This window comes from Salvelinus sp. IW2-2015, linkage group LG4q.1:29, assembly GCF_002910315.2.
Source record: "Salvelinus sp. IW2-2015 linkage group LG4q.1:29, ASM291031v2, whole genome shotgun sequence".
NCBI lineage: Eukaryota > Metazoa > Chordata > Actinopteri > Salmoniformes > Salmonidae > Salvelinus > Salvelinus sp. IW2-2015.
The window spans coordinates 35,709,105-35,734,683 of NC_036842.1; the positions used below are offsets into that span (position 1 = coordinate 35,709,105).

The following is a 25,579-nucleotide window of genomic DNA, read 5'->3' on the forward strand; positions in this document are numbered from 1 at the left end:
TCTACTAGATAAAGGGGTGTATTCAGTGCACAACCTAGAAAAATGTTTTGGAACAAAAATTAGTTTCATTGGATAAGTTCTGTTTTATCCCTCCCCATGTCTACCGTTTGCATCCTAGTTAAATGCACCCCAGTTGCTTGGTCTTGGCTAGATGGGATCCAGCTTGACAAATACGTTTTAATTTATTTTTTTGCATTTGAGCTAACCCTAACACTTTTCCTAATTCTCCTAACCCGCTACATTAATCATCCTAACTTGCTGTGTAAATTCTAACCTGCTACGAAAAATCAAATCTGACTTTAATTTGACAAAAGCAGAATCCTTCTAGCCATGACCCAATTGCTTCAGAATAACCATCAAAAAGATCAGGGCCCCTTTATTGACAAAGCATCTCAAAGGAGAAGTACCGATGTAGGATCAAGATGACTGATCAAACATGTAAAACTGATCCTAGATCAGTAATCCTATACGATACACTTTGAATATGGGCAAAGATTTTTTTTTAAAGTTAAACAATATTCCTGTCTAACGGAAATACAACAAAATCAATAGTTTATTTTTTCATTAACTGTGAAGGTTACAGAAAGTCAAACAACGCATGCATATGACAAATAAAGCAAATAAAAATCGGTCCGCTAAAATTTTAAAATGTATGCATATGACCGACGCCCAAATGACTTAAGAAATATTGGCAAGGAAATTTCAGTTTCTGAAAAGGTATGTCTAGTACAGCATAAAAACAAAGCATTTTTGCATTCAGATTCATAAGTTAACATGAGTATACAGTGTCATGCTAAATTCAAAATTAACAAATGTCAATTGAAGACTTAGAGTACAATCATGATCACAGACCCATTGGTTTGAGGAATAATGCCAAAACAGCCATCTTTAACTATTACTTGGCTGCTGGCTGAGTTTGTTAATACAGATAATACTAACCCTTGACACATTAAGCTAATGCCAAGCCATTATATGGACATTAAACCTGTACCAGACATGGATCCAGAAATTAGTGGTTTATTTTTTAAAAAGGGGCTCTGGAAGAAAGTCTGACCAAGACAGCAGGTTCGAGTTAGCCATTTCTGCATCAAAGCTGATGTGATAAAAGTATTTTTTTTTCTCCCACAGAGTCAACTGGTAGTATACAGCATTGTCTTGGCTGTAGAATATCGAGTCAAATATATGAAGAACATAGCAGAGACAGGACATTCTTCTCAGTAACCAGGTTTCCATCCAACCATTCCATGCAGATGAATGACCAGATGCATAAAAAGTTATGACAGGCCTTAAGGAAACAGCAAATGTGTCAGTAAAACGTCCCAATGTCGACAACAAAATAAGCTAGGCAAGGTGAGATATTTTGTCAGTGAAATTTTATGACAATTGCGATTGAAATGCTTTTATGCGCAAATATTTGTATAAAAACCATCACGTCGCAGTAAACTTGGGAGTTACGTGATGTAGCCTACTACCAAGGAAATAAAACAATTTTTAGAGTTGAATGCTATGGAAACGCATGTTGTTTTTTCTTCGATACAGGAAACCACTACATCGTCACGCACAGCCTTTTAACCGCAGCAAGTCAGTTTGATGGAAACACGTCTGGTGGGAAAATTGCCAAATTGTTTTCTATGCTGACTTCAGAATATTCACTTGAAATCTCACCTATTGGATGGAAACCTAGCTAATGGAACACTGACACCTTGTGGTGTAGTGTGTAACGTTCAGACAAACTTTGCCAATACCTGCAATACCAAAAGTGGTCATCCATAAGTACACGAATGGAGGACCATTTAGAAAAGCTGCGTGCTTCTTTCAAATTGGAAAGCTTTATTCTTTCGAGTTTCACATAAACATTAACTACATTCCGAAGTATGCAACAACCTGGCTGTCTAACTAGTATCTGAGCGAGAGAAAAAAAACACGAATAAAATTACCTTCTATAAAAGAGGCCGTTAAAATGTTATATTTATCGAAAATCAGATGTAAAAACAAAACAAAGTCACAGCACCTCGAGGTACAGATTCATTCTGCAAGCTGCCTCTCCTGCACAGAGCTGTCCAAAGTAATACTCTACAAAAGAAACTACTGGGACTAGAAAACATTATTTGGTTCAGAAAAAATGCAAGTAGTGATGGTTCATTTTAAGATTACACATAAAAAATAATGTAGGGGGAAAAAACAGTTTTACAATCTTGAGATATGAGGAATTTCAAACTAAAAAGAGCAGAATAGAAATTCACACGGTTCTTATAATACACTAAAAAGATACAAAATAGTTGTGTGGTAGTTCGGTTGGCAGCTGAGACTGGTTGAGAGAGGGGGGTGTGAAGGGGTGGGGGTGTACTGGTAAGATTACATTATGGAGCAACCCCTCTTGGTGGCACGTGGGTCTCCCTGGAAAGCCACAAAACAATCACATTTCAGTCCATCTACACAATATCAACAAAATATTTTGAAAAAAGTTGGATGCCAATACCACAGTATATTCTCGGTCAGTCTAAAACTACTCTATTAAACATGGTGATTTTTGCAAGACAGTGTTGCGTGGGCTTTTTCTCGCAGTTATTTTCTTTCAGTCCATAATTACTCAATTCTAATCCAAATAAATATTTAATTGCTGAAAATAGCTATGGATATCCATAAAGTCCATTTACCTGCTGGTGGAAGAGATCTTCCTCAATGACCTCCACTCCCTCGTCATCCTCATCATCATCATCCTCCATGGCCGTCTTGTACGAGGTGCTCCTCCTGGCCACCTCCTGGAAACAGGAAGAAACCAAGGTTGTGTTCATTAGGCACTGAACGGAAGAAAATTGACTGAAACGAGGTACTACAGGAACTTGTCCAGCAAGAAATATTCGATTCCGTAAATTAAAATTAAAATCTACAGTGTGCCCTATGGAACACCGCCCTACGTAAAGTAGGTGCGTTACAACGCAAAACATCTGATCCAGGTGACTAAGGAAAGCTGATTAGAATACTGCTCTGACGGCAGCAGTAAAAGATGGAACAGGGCGCCACCTGCTGGTAAAAAAAACTATTACAGCAGACTAGGGGTTGTTTATAGACAGGGCCAAAGACAGAAATATCATATGGGGCCCACTTTAAATAGACAACTTAACAATAACTCAGGCCTCCATAAGTCCTTTATAAGACTTGTATAAATGCTACTTAAGGTGGATTAAAGGTTCTGTACCTCTCCCTGAGGGTTGAGCAGCAGCACCTGGACATCCTCCCCTGTGCCCCAGGACGCCTGGCTCTTCCACACCAAGTCTGTAGGGGGGTTGGAGGCCACACCCGCATTGGACACCCACACCTGGGACAGAGAGAAAACAGGTTACAAGGTTATGGGAATGTGATGTAAAGTAACTAAACAGGCTACAATTCTAAAATGGATATTCTCCATAGAAAGTGCTCTTTAGTCCAGGGCTAGGTTTAATCCATGTCCAGGAAATCTGCCCATACAGCCATTATCAAATATCTGCTTGTTGTTCCTCCTCACCATAGATAAATCTAACTCTGCTCTACAGTGTTATACCACAGTGAAGCAACATAATTAATATCTGCTTTCCTGTGTATTAACTAGCAGAAAATGCAGTCTTACCGTGACTTTCTGGCCTGCCTTCAGGACATATTTGGGAGTAAACTTGTAGGTGGCAGAGACTTCTCCGATGGTCCTGGTCAGCTCATAGCCCACCATGGCTTGGTTCTGGGGAAGAGGACCGAAGTAAACAGGAGTTCACTATAACAACTATTTGTACCCTTTTTTACGGTACCACTGACATGAATCTCTTTTTCAAGGGAGCCCTGGCCACGAGTTTGATTAACTCTGGGTGTATAGTTTAAGTGATAATACCACAGGCTGTGGTTTAAGCTGTAGTATTCACAGTCAGGGTTGGGGGAATTGCAGTGGAACAAAATTAATAATACAGATTGTATGGGACAAAATTAAATGTTTTAGAAAAAGATATTTCGAAATAAAATTGAAGATGTATACTGGTTCTCTTCATTTTAAGGTTGTGACATTAGATTTTGGGAGGGAGGAGGGATCACCAGAAATGTGGTCACCGCAGCGAGTGGGAGTTGCTAGGCTCAAATGCAGTTGCGCACCTTGTCATGTCTGCACCACACATGCTCAACACTATGGCTGTGTTCCAGACAGCATTACAGACAATCTGCAAAGCAGTCATGCACCATCTCACACCTGGATACGCGTTTCAAATGTCAGTGACAGCATCGATAGGATGCTGCAATCGGACGCACAAATGGTTTATAGACGATCTGGAACACAGCTTTCATTATTAAATAACAATTTGTTCTTAACTGACTCGCCCAGTTAAAAGGTTACATTACCGGTGAAGTTCTGCGGTCAAACAAAAGCAACATGTGTCTGAGCGCACACTAATGTCTGAGAACAAATGCAAACACATTCAAATGTATGCAAGAACATTAGATAGCACAGTGCGCGTCCCACCCTCACCTCATTGGCGGTGTTGTGCAGGCGGATGAACTTCCCGTCAGTGTCGAGCTCATCAATGCACACTGGGCCGGTGGTCGAGGCGGAGTGGGCGATGGAGACGGAGCTGCTGGCCTCCTGCTCTTCCACATCCACACGCTTTCTCTTTCCCCGGGCAGTACGCACGCTGCGAGAGCTGGACTGGGCACGGGAGACGGTGACACGGGACGACGGGCTGGGGGACAGCTTCAGTCTAGTGAAGGGAGAGAGAGAGAGATTCATCAAATTTACACCATTATATTCTCGGTAACAGCTAGACGACAAGCTAGGAAGTTAACATTTCTCCTGCATGAAGAATCTACATCGATGTGTACATGTCTGGCCAGTTGGAACACTACCTACACCACTTTTAAACTCAACACCACATCAGCCTGGGACCTGACCCAGAACAGGAGAGAGGAGCCAAACGTTGAAGCGCTCCACTCCAAAGAGAAGATGACACTGATTGTATCTGAATTATATGTTGGTCTCCCCCCTACCCCTCTGTATGTGTGCTCACCCTAAAGTCAATTTTTACATCCGCATTCATGCAGAACTTTGTGTGTGCATAAGTGTGACTGTTGCATGAGTCACTCTCCTCTCCTCCCTCCAGTAGTTTCCTGTAGGCGTTGATCTCTGTATGCGTCTCGCTTCACCCTCACCTCTCCTCCTCTCCCTCCAGTAGCTTCCTGTAGGCATTGATCTCCATGTCCAAGGCCAATTTGACATCCAGCAGCTGCTCGTACTCGTCCAGCTGTAGCTGCATCTTGGCCCGGATCTCCGCGATCTCCCGCTCCTTCTCCCCCAGCATCCTGCGGCTGGTGTCCCTCTCCTGGGCCAGGGCTGACTCCAGCTCGTGGATCCGGTCCTGCCATCCACGGGTCTAGAGAGATATTTTACAGGTTAGGGTTGTGTTCAGTAGGACACATGCAAGTTAGACACATGATGTGTTCAGGTAGTACCTAATTTCACCTCAACATTGTTCTTCCTGTATTATTCCTGTGTAACATTACTCCTTTATCCTCCATATCATCTCTTACACCTTTATGCATTCTGGATAGTTTAAGTATCAGGCTCTAGTCTAAATGTGTAATCCAAACCATCAACCTCTTTAAAAAGTAACTGGATAGCATCGTAACCATTGTCAGTAGATAGTAATAATGGTACAACTATCATCTCAAATCATGTAAAAAAAAAAAACCTTTCCATTACATTTGATTGATGAGGTCTCACCTCTTTCTGCATGCTGGCCATCTGGGCGGCTAGGCTCTCCACACGCAGGCACGACTCCCGGAGCTCCTCACGAGCCATGCTGGCCGACGAGCTGTTCATCTCCGACGACAGGCGTACGTTCTCCAGCTGCCCCCGGGGTACACAGGAGGACAGAGCAGAGTTAAAATGCGTTATGTGGGTACAAACAATGTTAATTTTACACATACGGAAGGATGGATAGTGCAACGCCTCACAAAGAGGAAGTGAACGTCACAGAGAGGGCTTCCTGACCAGCCAGAGAGGAAGTGCAACACCAGAAATGGGTCTTTTTAGATTTGCTGTGTAACGCTACGCTTGATGACGTGACTTTATTGGTATCCAACAACTAGTAAGTTTGACAGATTTACATGCAATGTTCCCAATAGGTCACCCCAGCATGGCGAGACCCACTGGAATGAGGTTTACTTTATGGTCAATTCCACAGCAAGTCAGGAACAGAATCTCCTAAAAGCCTTGGTATATGACCAAACAATAAATGGGACCTCCAGTCTGCATCAAGGATCTTGGATGTTGTGTTTCTGCCTCGCACCCTGGCCACAAGTTAACAGGTAGGTGTGTGTTTTCTGTCTCACCTTGGCCACGTAAGTGTTCTCCATCTCGTCCTTGTAAAGTTTGACCTGCTCGTCGTGCTGCCCCCTCATCTCAGTCAGGGCCTGGGCCAGTTTGAACTCGTACTCCACAGCCCGGCCAGAGTCCACCTCCACCAGACTCGTCTCGTGTCTCCTCCGTGTCTCCTTGATCTCCTACAACACAGACAGGGGGGAAGAGGGTTTAGGGGTCATTGTAGCGACGTGTCTGCCCTGCTGTGGGTTCCTCCATTCCTCAGAAGTTAAGGAAAGACCCTTTTTAAAGGAAGTAGTACCTATTCAGTATGGGAATTGGGACGGAAGAGCCCATACACTAAAAACAGTCTCAGACGAAGACATTAAAAAGAGCTAGTGTAGCCTGAACGCTACCAAACAAACTCACCTTCATGAAAAGGAGAACACAACACTTTTTACATCTCAGCATCTCAGAGGAAGCAACCAGGAACAATCCAAAGGGAACCGGAGTGGCACAGCGCTCTAAGGCACCATCAGTGCTAGAGGCGTCACTACAGACCCGAGTTCGATCCCGGGCTGTATCACAACCGGCCGTGATCGGGAGTCCCATAGGGCGGCGCACAATTGGCCCAGCGTCGTCCGGGTTAGGGGAGGGTTTGGCCGGGGGTAGGCCGTCATTGTAAGAAAGAATTTGTTCTTAACTGACTTGCCTAGTTAAATAAAATAAAGGAGCAGCCCAAGGAATGAGCCAACAAACACAGCCATGTTCAGGATCTCCAGGTCTTCACTTATCTAACTATTCACGACCATTATGTTTGTAAAGTTTTTTTGATTGGTGTTAAAATGTTGATTCTATAAAGAGCTTGTGTTCATCTTGATATTCTGGGGGAAACCGCCAATCAATTTATACCTTCAGAGTAATAATGTATTACCATTATTCTAATTTTAGTCTTAAAGTTATTGTAAATAACTCAATTCAAGCCTTCTTTTAAGACCAACTTTCTCCAAGAAAGGACTGGTGATCTGTTAATTAATACTGTCATAGTATAAACTGGGTGGTTCGAACTCTGAAAGCAGTGGTATATCAGACCATATACCACTTGTATGACAATACATGTATTTTTACTGCTCTAATTACATTTGTAACCAGTTTATAAATCAAACCTTTGGGGTTTGTGGTACATTTGTGGTATACTTATTGCTTAAGTAAACCCTACAACTTGGTGCCTCCTCAAAAGTTCAGTCAGTGTTGGACAAAGACAAAAACAAAAGATGGTTCACGGAAGAGCCATGTATTTAGAGAGTAGGGACAATGAGGTTTCTGCATTATGATGCAGTTAAATGACACTACAACATTCTATGCCAGCCATGTTAGCTCCCCATTAACATTACATGGGGAATATAAAAATACAAAAAGATATGTCACAATGTATATAATTACAACCATATTCTAAAAGTTAGCCCAACTCTGGTTCAAGGTAGTGGGAAAGGTGTATGACCATATGGCACTCTGAAGGGTGTGCTTAGCAATATAACGCTACAGGCATGTTGAGACTGACCACATGTGTGGGGTGGCTTGTTTTACCATAACATTGTGCCGTACTCAACATCGCATACTCAATTGTTGCGTCCAGAGGACACAGAGCCAAGTCTGATCAGAGTAATTGTTTGACATTGGACAAGTAAAACAAATCACATTTGGACAACTCAAATATATATATTTTTACTTGTCTAGGACAAGTGTTGTCAAGCCCTGTATACTACACTTCTATACCTGGTTCACATAAGAAACACTACCGTTCAAAAGTTTGGGGGTCTTTTTAATTGAAATAATTATTTTTCAAACTTTGCTTTCGTCAAAGAATCCTCCATTTGCAGCAATTACAGCCTTGCAGACCTTTGGCATTCTAGTTTTCAATTTGTTGAGGTAATCTGAAGAGATTTCACCTCCCACAAATTGGATTTGCTTGATGGGCAATTCTTACGTACCATACGGTCAAGCTGCTCCCACAACAGCTCAGTAAGGTTGAGATCCGGTGACTGTGCTGGCCACTCCAATATAGACAGAATACAAGCTGACTGCTTCTTCCCTAAATAGTTCTTGCATAGTTTGGAGCTGTGCTTTTGGTCATTGTCCTGTTGTAGGAGGAAATTGGCTCCAATTAAGTGCCGTCCACAGGGTATGGCATGGCGWTGAAAAATGGAGTGATCGCCTTCCTTCTTCAAGATCCCTTTTATCCTGTAAAAATCTCCCACTTTACCACCACCAAAGCACCCTCATACCATCACATTGCCTTAACCATGTTTGACAGATGGGGTCAAGCACTCCTCCAGCATCTTTTCATTTTTTTCTGCATCTCACAAATGTTCTTTGTGATCCGAACGCCTAAAACTTCATCTGTCCATAGACACTTAATGTTGTAAATGACTATTATAGCTGGAAACGGCTGTTTTTTTATGGAATATCTACATAGGCGTACAGAGACTCAATATCAGCAACCATCACTCCTGTATTCCAATGATACGTTGTTAGCTTATCCAAGTTTATAATTTTAAAAGGCAAATTCCAATCGTGCTCTATCCAGCGTCAATTCTTTTGCCCATCTTAATCTTGTATTTTGATTGGCCAGTCAGATATGGCTTTTTCTTTGCAGTTCTGCCTAGAAGGCCAGCACTCCGGAGTCGCCTCTTCACTGTTGACGTTGAGACTGGTGTTTTGCGGGTACTATTTAATGAAGCTGCCAGTTGAGGACTTGTGAGGCGTCTGTTTCTCAAACAGACCTCCCACTTTCTATTCTGGTTAGAGCCAGTTTGCGCTGTTCTGTGAAGGGAGTAGTACACAGCGTTGTACCAGATCTTTAGTTTCTTGGCAATTTCTCGCATGCAATAGCCTTCATTTCTCAGAACAAAAATTTACTGACGAGTTACGGAAGAAAGTTCTTTGTTTCTGGCCATTTTGAGCCTGTAATCGAACCCACAAATGCTGATGTTCCAGATACTCAACTAGTCTAAAGAAGGCCAGTTTTATTGCTTCTTTAATCAGACAACAGTTTTCAGCTGTGCTAACATAATTGCAAAAGGGTTTCCTAATGATCAATTAGCCTTTTAAAATTATAAACTTGGATTAGCTAACACAACGTGCCATTGGAACACAGGAGTGATGGTTGCTGATAATGAGTCTCTGTACGCCTATGTAGATATCCCATTAAAAATCAGCCGTTTCCAGCTATAATAGTCAGCTATAATAGTCATTTACAACATTAAGTGTCTATGCTGTTTTTCTGATTAATTTCATGTTATTTTAAAAATGGACAATAAAAAAATTAAAATTTCTATGTGACACCAAACTTTTGAACGGTAGTGTATGTCACCTTTCCCCTTAGCTACCCTGGTTAAGCAGTCTTTATAGTGAAAACTGTCCACGTCATCAACCTGCTGTTGTGTATACTGTGAGATTTGCATTTGCTGCACCAAACATTCCTACTAAAAGACAGCTGTGCTATAACTAAATGGTGTACATAAAAACAGGCATACGAATGTGAACATGTATATAGCTATAACTGATGGAGGTGTTGGACAATTCTCTGACCTCCTCGAACATGTTCTTGCGGAACTCCAGCTCCTCAGACAGGCTCTGGTAACGGTTCTCCAGGTCGATGCGAAGCAGAGTCTCCTCTCCCAGCTGCTTCTTGGCAGAGATCAAGCCAGCATCCAACTGTAAGAGAAGAACAAGATGGTTAATACGTGAATGAGTTCTAATCTACTGGATGTTTTGAAGTTGTTGTGGACTATGAAAAGACAATGGAGTTAAATTGTCAATATAAAAGACTATCAATAAGGTGCGATGTTCAAAATGTTGTAGATGGCAAAGAAGATCTCCAATTCCGCAAAGTTGAAATCCGATATACTGAATAAGGCTTAGGAAAGAACAAGACTGGGTACATGTGTGCAAGAGCTATAAAAGGATGGGCTCATGGCTGGAATAAAACTTGGTTTCTATATGTTTGATGTGTTTGACTCCGTTCCATAATTCAAGTCGCTCTGGATAAGAGCGTCTGCTAAATGACTTAAATGTAATGTAAATGTAATTCAATTCCAGCCATTACACTGAGCCCATCCTCCTATAGGCTCTTTTAACAATGTAATTAAGATGGAGTTATATTGCCCCCTTCTGGTTAGTGATGCAAAATCTCCATCCGAATGTCTATCTAAATGTGCTCAGCAGCTGTGAGATCCGTTTCAAATCATCTTCCAGGTGCTTTTATTACAACAAGTGCTGTTTATATACACACACACACACACACACATATATGTGTGTATGTATACACACACACACGATAGTTGGCTTCGTCAACAGTAAGTTTCACTCAGGCAGCAATTGAACTATTCAATGTCATCATTTTGAAAACAAATTGTATAAAGAATTTAAGCATGGCAATTTCAGTGCAGCTAGTCATCAATAGGCTGGCCAACAGCTGCCATGACAAATCACAATCTTGATGATAGGAAAGTTAGACAACGTAAACAGTAACTTATCTTTGCCTGAGCCATACTGCCATCACTGAGGAAAGCCTGTTACAAATTAAAAGTATCGTTATCATTTGATTGTTTACCTCCTGGACAGTTCCCTGCAGGTCAGCCAGGCTGGCTTCCAGGGCCCTCTTCTCTGACAGTGTGGTGGCCAACACCGCTTCCTTTGAGTTCATCTGGGTCTCCATGTCCCTGAGTCGGGACTGGGCACCAGCCGCATCAGACTCCTTCTTGGCAAAGCTGCAGGCAGAAGTGGAGGAACAGCAGCATTGAGTACGGCCCAGCCATGGCGGTAGTGTGTGTGTGTATTAAAACGCCAAGAGGGGATTTCAATGACTGAAGTCCCCATTGTTTTGTATAGTCATAAAGTGCATTTGAGCAAACACACGTGAAACATATCAGCAACGACAGGCAACGTTGCATACCATAGCATTGCCTTGTAGAGGTGGTTAGTTAGGATGGCAAGGGTCGTGATATCATCAGATCACCATTTCTCTTGGTATTCAAATACCAAGAGACGAGGCCTGTTGTCTTCAATTGAAATAGCATAAACATTAGGGTTGCAAAATCCCAGTGGATCTAAGGATTGCTTACTGGTAAACCATAGTCACAGTAAATTGGACATTTGGGTGAACTAACCATTTAAACTAGCCTGGTTAAAAGCCGACAATGGTAATAATGAGCGTAGATTTTAGTCGTGTTTACCCAGGCTACATATAAACAAACAGTCAAACGTAAACAGCATCTCATAACGTATTGCATAAACTATCCTGTGATTTCACTGAAAGGAAATCTGCTACTTCTCATGCCATAATTCAAGCGCAACGGACAAACCATATTTGGTTTGAGATTAATATCAAACTCCACATTCAATCTGAGAGTTCCTGTGCACACAACTGACTGCTCTGAGTAGCAGATGGGGAAACAGGATGAGGTTATTCTACTGGCTATTTGTTGAGGCTCATATCTAGACCGCTCTGTATGAAGGCTCCAGATGAGACGAACATAGCAGTCCTTCTCTGGGGCGTGCCCTCCATATACAATACTGCGGAGTTAACGCTGTGTACTGACTGGGGTTGAAAGGCAGGAACCCGGTTACCGAGATTTACTGCCCAAAACCACTCCCTTTTCCTGGGATAAATAACAGAAACAGGTAAATTATTTATATGAACAGTGAAATGGAACTGTTAAATGATACGTGGTGTCAAAATCTGGCTTCTCCACGGGCTGATGAATCATCAATGCTCAGTGTTTGACTGACTTGTTGGAAAGGTGACATCCTATGACGGTGACACTTTGAAAGTCACTGAGCACTTCAGTACGGGCCATTCTACTGCCAATGTCTATGGAGATTGCATGGCTGTGCGTTCAATTTTACACACCTGACAGCAACGAGTGTGGCTGAAATAGCCAAATCAACACATTTGAAGGTTTGTCCACATAGTTTATGTAGTGTACTTTAATAATGCTTTTGAAAGACAGTTCCGGATTTTGGCGGGAAATACCGGTTTACCCGAGTGGGGCAGCGGTCTAAGGCACTGCATCGCAGTGCTAGAGCCGTCACTACAGACACCCTGGTTCGAATCCAGGTTGTATCACAACTGGCCATGATTGGGAGTCCCATAGGGCGGCGCACAATTGGCCMAGCGTCATCCGGGTTTGTAAATAAGAATTTGTTCTTAACTGACTTGCCTAGTTAAATAAAGGCCAAATAAAAAAAATATATATAAAAACCCGGGAGAAAAGTGATTTACTCTCAGGACGGAATATGTGTAAAATAACAGGAAAATATTTTGCCGTACTGACTAGGATCATAGGATGATTCAAACATGCAGTAAATATGTGTCTAGAGGTCAATGTAATGGTGCTTCTGGAACAGTAGAGAGTTCAAGGGAAAAGGGGTGTGGAGTTATTTCACCAGTAGCCACTGAGGATTTTACAAACATCACATGACATAGGTGTAAAGCTTTGCGGATGCCAGGTGTGTTTGAAATTAAGATTTTGAAAAAAAAATAAAAGGGGGGGGAGGCAAGGTGTGTATCCGTCAGTGGGAGGGAAGCATTCCTGCCGAACGGGGGTGTTTCGTGTCTGGATTCAACCAGTGTGGCCTCTTGCCTGACTGGCAAACCATGACATCCGTGTTACACAGACATTTCTGGTTAAATTAAGTATCCGTTTCATCTTGTTCATCCATTCATGCCTATCTGCATGGTATGTTCTGAGAACAGTAGAACCTTAATGGTTAAGTTAGAAATGCATGTGTAGGTGGTAAACATACCCTTTTTTCCCTTCAAATTAAACTAGCTGCGCAACTGTAGCACAACTACAAAAAGGGAGTACTTTCATCAAATCTAAAATATTCTTCAACCTCACTGACTTCGCTTTGTTGAAGTAGGGGTTTTTCAAAAAGTATCAAGCAAAAGATTGGCTATTAGGTGACCCGTTTTTGGGGGTAGACTAGTGCCAATTATATTCTCCCACTCGACTTGGGGGCATGAGGTATGCGTAGGTAGAGCACACTGTGTGGAATACAGGGGGAATGTCTGGTATTTCACACAGCTGAATGCAGGGGGGAAATGTCTTATCCGACAAAGGGCTGTGAGAAAAACAGTCAGGGGGGTGCTGATCCTGTGTGTGGCTTTCATGTTACAGAAGAATTCTCTAGGTAGATGAAATGCATTACAGAAGAACAAAGCTGCTTCTTTCAGACAAAGACCAACATTAAAATGTTACTACGTAGTGACAGGTTTACTTTATTCTATAGTTAATGAGTGCTTGCTTCATTGTTTTTCCCAGTACCTGCGCTAGGGCGTGATTTGCTTTCTTGCTTTACAAAAATACACAACAATTTCAACGATTTTACTGAGTTACAGTTCCTAGCCACCGTGCTTCTAAATCTGCATTGATTGCTGTTTGGGGTTTTAGGCTGGGTATCTGTATAGCTCTTTGTGACATCGGCTGATGTAACAAGGGCTTTATAAATACATTTGATTGAATTTGAATAAGGAAACCAGTCCCTTGAAATAATTTCATTATGCCCTACTCTTTGGATATGCATCTGTTGGTCACAGATACCTTCAACAAAAGTAGGTGCGTGGATCAGAAAGCCAGTCAGTATCTTTTGTGACCAGTTGCCTCATGCAGCACGACATCTTTGCATAGAGTTGATCAGACTGTTGATTGTGGCCTGTGGAATGTTGTCCCACTCCTATTCAATGGTTGTGCGAATTTTCTGTGTATTGGCGGGACCTGGAACACGCTGTCGTACACATTGATACAGAGCATCCCAAACATGCTCAAGGGGTGGCATGTCTGGTGAATATGCAGGCCATGGAAGAACTGGGTCCTTTTCAGCTTCCAAGAATTGTGTACAGATCCTTGCAACATGGGGCCAAGCATTACGCTGAAACATGAGGTGATGGCGGTGAATGAATAGCACGACAATGGGCCTCAGGATCTCGTCACGGTATCCCTGTGCATTCAAATTGCCATCGATAAAATAAAATTGTGTTTGTGGTCCACAGTTTCTGCTTGTCCATACCATAACCCCACCGCCACCATGGGGCACTCTGTTTACAACGTTGACATGAGCAAACCGCTCGACCACACAATGCCATCTGCCGGTACAGTTGAAACCGCGTTCATCCACGACGAGCACGATTCTCCAGCGTGCCAGTGGCAATCAAAGGTCAGCATTTTCCCACTGAAGTCAGTTACAACGCTGAACTGCAGTCAGGTCAAGACGAGCTTCCCTGAGACGGTTTGGCACTTTGTGAAGAAATTCTCTGGTTGTGCAAACCCAGTTGTCAGCTGTCCGGGTGGCTGGTCTCAGACGATCCCGCAGTTGAAGAAGCCGGATGTGGAGGTCCTGGGCAGGTGTGGTTACACGTGGTCTGCAGTTATGAAGCAGGTTGTACGCTCTGACTTCATCATTAGCATAACAAAGCTTAAGGGCTGACTTCTCATAAGTTTGTGTAGTGCACAAATTAAGGAAGGATCCAGCTATGGTGGTAATTTGTGTCATGTCTGACTAGTACAGTACGGCTTTTCCATGTGGTAGCTAACAGCAACAAGCCCAGACGAGCTATATAAACGTTGTGTCGGCATCCAGCAGTGATCAGCTTGGTGGTTGCATAGTAATGGCATCACCAGACTGAATTCTAAATCGAGTTGGCACCAGTCGTGAAACTGGGCTGCACTGGCCCAGGTTTCCCTCGACCCAGCTCGAATTTGGCCCTAATTTTAAGTGCCAGTGGAAACAGGGCTTTATTGTCCTCAGCACAAGGTGCACCTGTGTAATGATCATGCTGTTTAATCAGTGTTAATATGCCACACCTGTCAGGTGGCTGGATTATCTTGGCAAAAGGATAAACGCTCACATACAGGGATTTAAACAAATTTGTACACACAATTTGAGAGAAGCTTTTTCTGCATATGGAACATTTCTGGGATCTTTTATTCCAGCTCATGAAATCAACACTTTACATGTTGTGTTGATATTTTTGTTCAGTATAGAGTATTCCACTGACATAACCCAACATGTTGAAAAGTACACGAGAGGTGGCCAAGCACTACTGTTTTAAATGTAAGTAAAGCAGCTGCTAGCTTGGTTGGCAGAGCTGGACAAAAGGCCACTTTCTGTAGGAAATGGGCTGAACAACTGGTTCAATGAGGGGGACCAAACACAGACATCTTGCAGCTGCCATGTCACTCTTTGCTGAGGGTTGAAAAGCCATTTTATATCCAAGACGTCTGCCACCACAGCACACAATCTCCAACCCACCCATGCCATCCACTGAAACTACCCAGAGTACTGGAGAGAAGCAAAACTTCAGACAGACCCTGTTTCAGAACTGGTCAAATATGACTCGTCTCAGAGGACTTCCATGCATGCATTGACTGGGCTGATAAGAAATGTCTCCATTAACATTCCATACTACGACATGAGTACAGTACCCCCAAAAATATTGCAGTTTTGAAACTGCAGTAAAAGCACAGTAACTGCAGTCAACTGGTATTTTGGACACAGTAATTACAGAATAACTGCAGTGTGCTACAGTCGAACTGCAGTTATACTGCAAAATGAATGCAGCAAAAAAATATATATATATATTTTAGACGCAGTACTTTCTGCATACTGCAATCTTTTTAAGGGTAGTCCAAAAGTTTAACAAAACACTTTTGAGCAAGGGTAACTTTCAACTAGTCTAGCTTGATTTTCCCAAGATGTGGGCTATTTGTTAGAAGTTTGTCAACTTAACTTAAAATTAGTGGTAGGTCGAGTCCACGCTCAGGTTTTTTTGGGGGGAATTCGTTTAAAAAATACATCAAACCCAAAACTATGCTTCATGAGATCTAAAGGGTACTGGGCTGACATGCTGCAGCAGGATTACTGGCAAATAATGGGCATCTGTTGTTCAATGTTATCTTCCAACAGGTGTAGAGTCTGCTTGATGCTTCAGTCAATCAAAATGGCTTCCAACAACACTTCCTAGTTCAATTAAAGATGTCACATGTTTGTCGCCATACTTTGCCAAGAGGGAGAAACAAAATGATTAGCGTAGGCTGTAGAAAAATGTGGTACATTTCCAAGTTGTGTGAGAAAGGAGGAGTTCTGGAATGTCCCTTTGCGAATCACAAGTAGAAATGCAATTTCTTAAATTGTTACGTCCCAAAGTCTTGAGGGCAAATATGCATAGCTGTGCAAAGCCACTAGGCAGATGTTCTGAGGAACCAGTAAACCATGTGTTTGCACACACTTCAGTGCAACTGCCTGCAACTTCATCTTCAGCAATAACTATTTAAAATCTTCATAGTGGAACGAGAAATGTTCAAAAGTAAGTCTAGACTACAAAATAACAACATATGGCCACCATCATTTTTAAATGGAGCACAGATGTTCAAGCACTAAAGAAACCAAAAGCTTATTTTTGACCTTTTATGCTAAACGACAGTTTTCACCTCTTTAGTCTTAGTCTTTTTAGTCCTAAACTATCAGCCCTTTCAAACCAAAGCCGGGTCTCTTCCATCCCCAACATGCAGGTTTTTCCAGGTCCAGGTACATCGAAGGCTGGTTCTGCCTTGAATTAGCAGGTCTGCTCAACACTTGTCCTACCATCAAAAATAAACACAGCAACTACAAAAAAAGTCCTCACTGTCAACTGCGTTTATTTTCAAACTTAACATGTGTAAATATTTGTATGAACATAACAAGATTCAACAACTGAGACAAACTGAACAAGTTCCACAGACATGTGACTAACAGAAAGGGAATAATGGGTCCCGAACAAAGGGGGGTGTCAAAATCAAAAAAAGTAACAGTCAGTATCTGGTGTGGCCACCAGTTGCATTAAGTACTGCAGTGCATCTCCTCCTCATGGACTGCACCAGATTTGCCAGTTCTTGCTGTGAGATGTTACCCCACTCTTCCACCAACGCACCTGCAGATCCCAGGCATTTCTGGGGGGAATGGATGGCCCTAGCCCTCACCCTCCGATCTAACAGGTCCCAGACGAGCTCAATGGGATTGAGATCCGGGCTCTTCACTGGCCATGGCAGAACACTGACATTCCTGACTTGCAGAAAATCATGCACAGAACGAGCAGTATGGCTGGTGGCATTGTCATGCTGGAGGGTCATGTCAGGATGAGCCTGCAGGAAGGGTACCACATGAGGGAGGAGGATGTCTTCCCTGTAATGCACAGCGTTGAGATTGCCTGCAATGACAACAAGCTCAGTCCGATGATGCTGTGACACACCACCCCAGACCATGACAGACCCTCCACCTCCAAATCGACCCTGCTCCAGAGTACAGGCCTCGGTGTAACGCTCATTCCTTTGACGATAAATGCGAATCCGACCATCACCCCAAGTGAGACAAAACCTTGACTCGTCAGTGAAGAGCACTTTTTGCCAGTCCTGTCTGGTCCAGCGACGGTGGGATTGTGCCCATAGACGACGTTGTTGCCGGTGATGTCTGGTGAGGACCTGCCTTACAACAGGCCTACAAGCTCTCAGTCCAGCCTCCCTCAGCCTATTGTGGACAGTCTGAGCACTGATGGAGGGATTGTGCGTTCCCGGTGTAACTCGGACAGTTGTTGTTGCCATCCTGTACCTGTCCCGCAGGTGTGATCTTCAGATGTACCGATCCTGCGCAGCTGTTACACGTGGTCTGCCACACGTGGTCTGCCACTGCGAGGACGATCAGCTGTCCGTCCTGTCTCCCTGTAGCTCTGTCTTAGGCGTCTCACAGTACGGACATTGCAATTTATTGCCCTGGCAACATCTGCAGTCCGCATGCTTCCTTGCAGCATGCCCAAGGCACATTCACACAGATGAGCAGGGACCCTGGGAATCTTTCTTTTGGTGTTTTTCAGCGTCAGTGGAAAGGCCTCTTTAGTGTCCTAAGTTTTCATAACTGACATGAATTGCCTACCATCTATGAGCTGTTAGTGTCTTAATGACCGTTTCACAGGTGCATGTTCATTAATTGTTTATGGTTCATTGAACAAGCATGGGAAACGCTGTTTGATCTTCATTGTTTTACAATAAAGATCTGTCAAGTAAATTTGGATTTTTACAAATTATGTTTGAAAGACAGGGTCCTAAATAGGGGACGTTTCTTTTTTTGCTGAGTTTAAATGCATGTGTGGTGCAGGTACAATATTAGTATTAAGTTCTAAACTGCAACATGGTCCATAAAATGAAACTAGAGACCCTTGAATATTGTTCATATTTTTCAAATGGAACACGTGCCATATGCATCCTTAGAGATAACTACATTACCACGTGTACTGTAAATGCATTTTGTCAACAGTAGACTGCTTTTCAGGAAGTACCTGAACTTATCCCTTTATTGCTGTTCAAATGACCTCTTATAGACTAACAAAACATGCCACGTTACTGGATAATCACATGGTCAGGAGTAGTACACAGAGCTTAATTACCTCTGAATATTCAAATAGCCCATCTGGTCAGTCTTCCAAACTGACCCCAGCCTAGTGCTGGCCAGAAAAACAAGCTTTTTTTTTTATCTGGCAATAGAGTACGCAAATGAGCAAATAATTGGATAAAGCATCAAATTTGTATAGTAGATGAAATAAGAGGCAAGACTTGTCAGGAATTGGTTTGCAGACTATAGATCCCTTTCCAGTTCACGACACACTGACGTCACGCAGATATGCGCGCAAACTCTCGGTGGCAGTAAGATAATCGTCGCCACCTGTGCCCATTCAACATAGCCTAGATCTATATTTTTATAACTTCTAAAAAATAACTTTTGGGGATTCTAATACGCTTACAATGTTTTGATTCTTGCTTCAGTCACTAAGATTATATTTGGTTGTGATCTTTGCAAAATAACTATTTTGGATGCAGCAGTTGTTAGCTAGAATGCTAACGCTCATTTATATAGTCTGTAGCAAAAGTTAGACAAAGAGACATTTTACTGGTTGAAGTTCAAGTATTTTTTAAGTATAATAATTTGCGATGACAAACATTAAGCAGTACAGCATTAAAATCCAAAAGTAGTGTGAAATGCACTCATAAACAACATGTAAAGAGAGGCTATTTTTGCTGGTGTTTTAAGTTGAGGTCGACCGATTATGATTTTTCAACGCCGATACCGATTATTGGAGGACCAAAAAATGCCGATACATCGGCCTATTTTTTTTGTTGTTTTTGTAATAATGACAATAATAACAATACTGAATGAACACTTATTTTAACTTAATATAATACATCAATAAAAATCCATTTAGCCTCAAATAAATAATGAAACATGTTCAATTTGGTTTAAATAATGCAAAAACAAAGTGTTGGAGAAATAAAAGTGCAATATGTGCCATGTAAAAAAGCTAACGTTTTAGTTCCTTGCTCAGAACATGAGAACATATGAAAGCTGGTGGTTCCTTTTAACATGAAACGTCAATATTCCAAGGTAAGAGGTTTTAGTTAATATAGTATTTATAGGACTATTTCGCTCTATACCATTTGTATTTCATATACCTTTGACTATTGGATGTTCTTATAGGCACTTTAGTATTGCCAGTGTAACAGTATAGCTTCCGTCCCTCTTCTCGCCGCTACCTGGACTCGAACCAGGAACACATCGACAACAGCCACCCTCGAAGCATCGTTACCCATCGCTCCACAAAATCCGCGGCCCTTGCAGAGCAAGGGGAACAACCACTCCAAGTCTCAGAGCGAATGACATTTGAAACACTATTAGTGCGCACCCCGCTAACTAGCTAGCCATTTCACATCGGGTACACCAGCCTAATCTCGGGAGTTGATAGGCTCGAAGTCATAAACAGCTCAATGCTTGAAGCACAGCGAAGAGCTGCTGGCAAAACGCACGAAAGTGCTGTTTGAATGAATGCTTACAAGCATGCTGCTGCCTACCACCGCTCAGTCAGACTGCTCTAACAAATCATAGACTTAATTATAACATAACACACAGAAATACGAGCCTTTGGTCATTAATATGGTCAAATCCAGAAACTATCAAAAACAAAACGTTTATTCTTTCAGTGAAATACGGATCCGTTCTGTATTTTATCTAACAGATGGCATCCTAAGTCTAAATATTGCTGTTACATTGTACAACCTTCAATGTTGTCATAATTACGTAAAATTCTGTCAAATGAGTTCGCAACGAGGCAGGCGGCCCAAACTGTTGTATATAACCTGACTCTGCGTGCAATGAACGCAAGAGAAGTGACACAATTTCACCTGGTTAATATTGCCTGCTAACCTGGATTTCTTTTAGCTAAATATGCAGGTTTAAAAATATATACCTCTGTGTATTGATTTTAAGAAGGGCATTGATGTTTATGGTTAGGTAGTTGTGCAACGATTGTGCTTTTTTCGCAAATGCGCTTTTGTTAAATCATCCCCGTTTAGCGAAGTTGGCTGTCTTGGTTAGGAAGAAATAGTCTTCACATAGTTCGCAACGAGCCAAACTGCTGCATATACCCTGACTCTGTTGCAAGAGTAGTGACACAATTTCCCTAGTTAAAAGAAATTCATGTTAGCAGGCAATATTAACTAAATATGCAGGTTTAAAAATATATACTTGTGTATTGATTTTAAGAAAGGTATTGATGTTTATGGTTAGGTACACGTTGGAGCAACAGTCCTTTTTCGTGAATGCGCACTGCATCGATTATATGCAACGCAGGACATGCTAGATAAACTAGTAATATCATCAACCATGTGTAGTTAACTAGTGATTATGATTGATTGATTTTTATAAGATAAGTTTAATGCTAGCTAACAACTTACCTTGGCTTCTTACTGCTCCTCGTGGAGTGCAATGAGAGGCAGGTGGTTAGAGCGTTGGACTAGTTAACTGTATGGTTGCAAGATTGAATGCCCGAGCTGACAAGGCAAAAATGTCGATTCTGCCCCTGAACAAGACAGTTAACCCACCGTTCCTAGGCCGTCATTGAGAATAAGAATGTGTTCTTAACTGACTTGCCTAGTTAAATAAGTGTAAAAAAATAAAAAAAATACAAACATTGGCCAAATTGGTGTGCAAAAATACCAATTTCCAATTGTTATGAAAACGTCCCTAATTAATCGTCCATTCCGATTAAAATCGGTCGACCTCAAGTTAAGAACTCCTCATTGATCTGCCGCCCTCATGCGACAATGTTTGCAAACACAGAAAGGGGTCTACTGTGAACTCCGAGATGGGCGAAATCAGCATTTTCCCTATACTTTCAATTGATATGAATGTACTGGTTGTCTCTATTCTTAGACAAACTCAAGGACTGTAAGTGTTTGGATATTATCCAAATGAGTCAAACCCTCTAATATACTAACTGTAACCAGCTGGTAGAAATTTGTCATACTGATTTTAAAGTCACATGTACATGCTACTTTGTTAGCCCTTAACACCAAAACAAGTTTGTGACAATCAAGCGTAAACAGTCATTCAGACTTGTCAAGTGACTTCTACCTGCCTCTGGTACCATTGACTTACAGCATTTACATGCAGCCAGAGGGTGGGGATAAGGATAGTGGACAGTTCATGTGGTATTTAATGTGGTACTGTAGTAAATTCCTACAACATTCATCATAATCATTGGCTCATTTCATCCCCCTCTTCCTTCGATGACTATGAATAATTGTTGTGGGAATGACTACTTCTGAATCCTCTCCCAGACTCAAATAGCTCTGGGCCATCTACACCTCGGGAGTAACCACAAAATTCCCAGCATTTTTTACAGCTTACAACTTTATAGGCAGGAAGTTAGTAGAGAGAAAAGTAGAAAGTGAAGTGACCAAGCCCAAAAGCATTTACAGCACCAAAGGCTCATATGTCAAGTGAGATAAGGGCTTGTAAGTAAGCATTTCATTGTAAGGTCTACACCTGTTGTAGTCAGCGCATGTGACAGAATTTGATTTGAAAAGTCATGATTTTGGAGTTACAGTCCACTTTAGTAGGCTACTATAGAAATTCTGTTGTATAAGAGTTTATATTGTATCGTGTTACTTTTTGATAGAAAACAAATGACAAATAATGAGTTTGTATACACTCGAGTTGTATTTTGACTGGGCAGTGGTCGCTTGGAACGGCTCAGATTTCAAGATTGAGACAATGACGCTGTGAGATCCATTCAACCGTTAGGATGGGGGAGGGGCGCCTACCTTAATTCCTATCAAAAAGGTGTGGCACTTGGAAAAGTCAGAGTAACACCCATGCTTGCACTTAAACGGAAAACTGACTCAATAGAAAAACAAAAACGAATAAAAGTTGCACTGTTTGTATACATTAGTGTTCTACTAAAACCAGTTATAAAAGGGAACAAACCAACTGTGTATTTTCAATGTAGGCTACTTGTTCACATTCTCTTGGGTAGACCATTCGTGAACAGTAAAGAAATTGGATACATTTGAAACAACTTTACCGAGGTTATCGTCTGATGTTGCAACCACTTGGCTCCAATGTTGCAATTCACTGTTTTAAGTGTTCAAATGTGCAACACTTCGGCGACAAATCGGCGACTTTTCACATAGGCCTAATTTCAACAAATGTTCTCGTAAATAAAACAAGTTACTTACTTCTGCAATAACTGCTCATGGTCGGATTTGATCTTTCCCAATTCAATCTGCAACCTCGCGCGTTCTTTGGCGGTGTCATCGAGAGATCTTCTAGCGTCAGCGAGCTCGGTTTCATACAGTGATTTCAAACCAGTAAGCTCCCGGGTTCTTACATCTTCCTTCTCAGAAATCTGCAAGTGAAGAACGCTGTTTTCGGACTCTAGACTCCGGACTTTGTCGATATAAATGGCTAGACGGTCGTTCAAATTGCAGAGGTCTTCTTTCTCCTGCAACCTGGATATCCTCGTGGGGCTCAATGGAGTGCTACCGGCGGCCGAGCGTGTGCTTATTCTTTGGCCGGCCGGAGTTGAAGTTGCGGTTGCCATTATGAAGCAAAAATGCTGAATCAAATAGAGAAATATACATTCAATTAAATACGGTTTAAAATCGACAAAATATATATTTTAAACGGTGGGAAAATTATGACCACGGCAGACTAAATTTGGCAAAGCTGTAGGACATGAAATACAGGTCGCCTATTCGCTAACCTAAGCAACAACAAAAAAAGGTTACAAAATACATCAATTTACAACAGAAGGAAGTAAACCAAAAGTAGCTCACATACGGCAATATAAACAGGCAGGCGGTGGAATGGGGTTACAAATATAAGAAAGCCGCAAAGCTCATGCAAGTATCTTACTTTGTCTCAACGGAAAGAAAGCAGGCTTGACGAATATGGCCGCTCATGAATATGTAAAACTAACGTGACCTCAACCAACCAATGGTAACATGCAACGCAATATGTCCTTTCAACTTTAGCATTCGAGACAAAATTCAAAATAGATGGAATGCGTTTTCATGCTGCGCATCGTGTACTCCCTAGGCGGACGGTTGCCTCCCACAATGTATCCAATGTTGCGCCAAAATAACCACTAAAACAACCACACGTGGTCAGTATGAGAAACCTCTGTATTTTATGCAACATATATATATATTTATGTGTGTGTCGTATAAAATACAGAGGTTTCTTATATATATATATGGCCTAATATTTCATTTTTATGGATTTACTCTGCGTTTAATTAGATATCCATATTATTAAATATTTAATTTGTAGTCCATTGTGACACTTTTAGTGTAGGCTACATAACACACACAAAATGAATGTTTTGATAATGATCATCTAAGCTACAACCTCTTGCCTCATATGAAAGATTTGAAATATTGAATTAACAGAGTTGGTAAGCTCAGTGTAGTGTTGTAAACTGTGAAGGCATTGTAGGCCTGTGTAAAAGTATATAAGCCCCCCATCACACCTGTCACTAGGCTACCACAAGAGCTCCTGCCAGATGGTCAACTTCACAGCACTGACAGACAACAACAAGCAGTGGAGGCTGCTGAGGGAGGACGGCTCATAATAATGTCTGTAAAGGAGCGTATGGAATGACATCAAACACATGGAACCCATGTGTTTGATGTATTTGATACAATTCGACTAATTCCGCACCAGCCATTACCACAAGCCTGCCCTCCCCAATTAAGGTGCCACCAACTCCTGTGACAACAAGGCTTAACAGGGCATGTGATAAATAACCTACTAGTCAATAGATATTTTCTCTGGGTTTCCAAGATATTACACAGAAGGTTATAGGCTTGTCATTGCTCTCAAGTAGCCGAATCAAAGTAGTAACTCTGTCATTGGTGTTATTTTAAATATGCCAGTGAGTGAATAGATCATTCATACAATCCACAAAACATCACAATATTGAAAAAAATCTATAAATCTATTGATCTGTGTCTAATATGGGGTAGTACAGAACATGTACTGTAGGTGTAGTACTGTACAGTTGTGGGACACATTGACACTTTATTTTGTCAACAGTCAACCCTGTTCACTGCCTCAGGCTTGTATTTGTCTGGCACCTCTGCTGTCTGTCTACTGTACTCTGACAATATGGTAATGAATCAATGCATGCATCTCACAGTATATGACCTTTGTACAGAAGCTGCCTGTATTTTGGGGGGGTTTGTTAAAGTTGCATGGTGTTTATTTCATATTATCATCATTTTTCTTTCTTTTCATTTTATTCTTTCTGCTTGTATTTATATTTTGATGTATTTTCTGTAATTTATGTTATTCAGGTCTCATCTGTAAAAGACACATTGGTCTCAGTATGACTCCCTGATAAAATAAAGGTTAAATAAAAAAAAATAAGATTACAATTATGACATAACATTCGATAACAAACAAAAGCTTGATTACAAAATTAAATTAAAAGATAAATGTATGAACAAATATATTTGATGATAGCATTTTATAAAGCAAATGCTGACAGACCTCTAAAAGGTTTTGGTCAGAGGGGCCAAGATGGACTTTGCAGACACCCTCTTTTGACTGAAACCAGTTGGAGGTGTGAGCACATTACTTGACACATGTAATGCAACTTACTTTCCTTTTACAGGCTGACCTTCACCTCTCCTTGTGATGCCTATCTCTCCAAAACAGATTCAAGGCATCAATCAATCAAATGCTATTTTGTCACATGCTTCGTAAACAACAGATTTAGACTAACAGTGAAATGCTTACTTATGGGTCCTTTTCCAACAATGCAGAGTAAAATATATATATTTTTAAATAGAAATAGTGAAACAAGGAATAAATACACAGTGAATGAGTAAAAAATAACAT

The 25,579-nt window shown here is 41.5% G+C and overlaps 1 protein-coding gene across 3 annotated transcripts; it reads right to left on the reverse strand.

Annotated features, from left to right (window-relative positions):
* Positions 1 to 526: 526 nt before the first annotated feature.
* Positions 527 to 23,734, reverse strand: lmnb1 (lamin B1). 3 transcript variants are annotated; one of them, XM_023984585.2, is made up of 12 exons: positions 23,591 to 23,734; positions 22,912 to 23,291; positions 10,926 to 11,082; positions 9,902 to 10,027; positions 6,343 to 6,513; positions 5,732 to 5,857; positions 5,161 to 5,381; positions 4,484 to 4,712; positions 3,608 to 3,712; positions 3,200 to 3,319; positions 2,658 to 2,762; positions 527 to 2,397 (listed from the first exon to the last, which is right to left on the reverse strand). In XM_023984585.2, the coding sequence occupies exons 2-12, from the start codon at positions 23,274 to 23,276 to the stop codon at positions 2,356 to 2,358; spliced, it is 1,767 nt and encodes a 588-aa protein (XP_023840353.1). In that variant the 5' UTR covers positions 23,277 to 23,291; positions 23,591 to 23,734; the 3' UTR covers positions 527 to 2,355. The 3 variants fall into 3 exon arrangements, with proteins under 3 accessions (XP_023840353.1, XP_023840352.1, XP_023840350.1); XM_023984584.1 differs by having other exon boundaries at positions 23,512 to 23,601; XM_023984582.2 differs by lacking the exon at positions 23,591 to 23,734 and adding an exon at positions 23,516 to 23,558.
* Between the last annotated feature and the right edge of the window lie 1,845 nt (positions 23,735 to 25,579).

Excerpts from the sequence above, each read along its gene's own strand:
- lmnb1 (XM_023984585.2), bottom strand. The coding sequence starts at position 23,276 with ATGGCAACCGCAACTTCAACTCCGGCCGGCCAAAGAATAAGCACACGC. Across the intron at positions 10,028-10,925 it reads TGCAGGGAACTGTCCAGGAG|TTGGATGCTGGCTTGATCTC; the intron begins GTAAACAATCAA and ends CTTCTCTTACAG. Across the intron at positions 2,763-3,199 it reads TGCTCAACCCTCAGGGAGAG|GAGGTGGCCAGGAGGAGCAC; the intron begins GTACAGAACCTT and ends TCCTGTTTCCAG.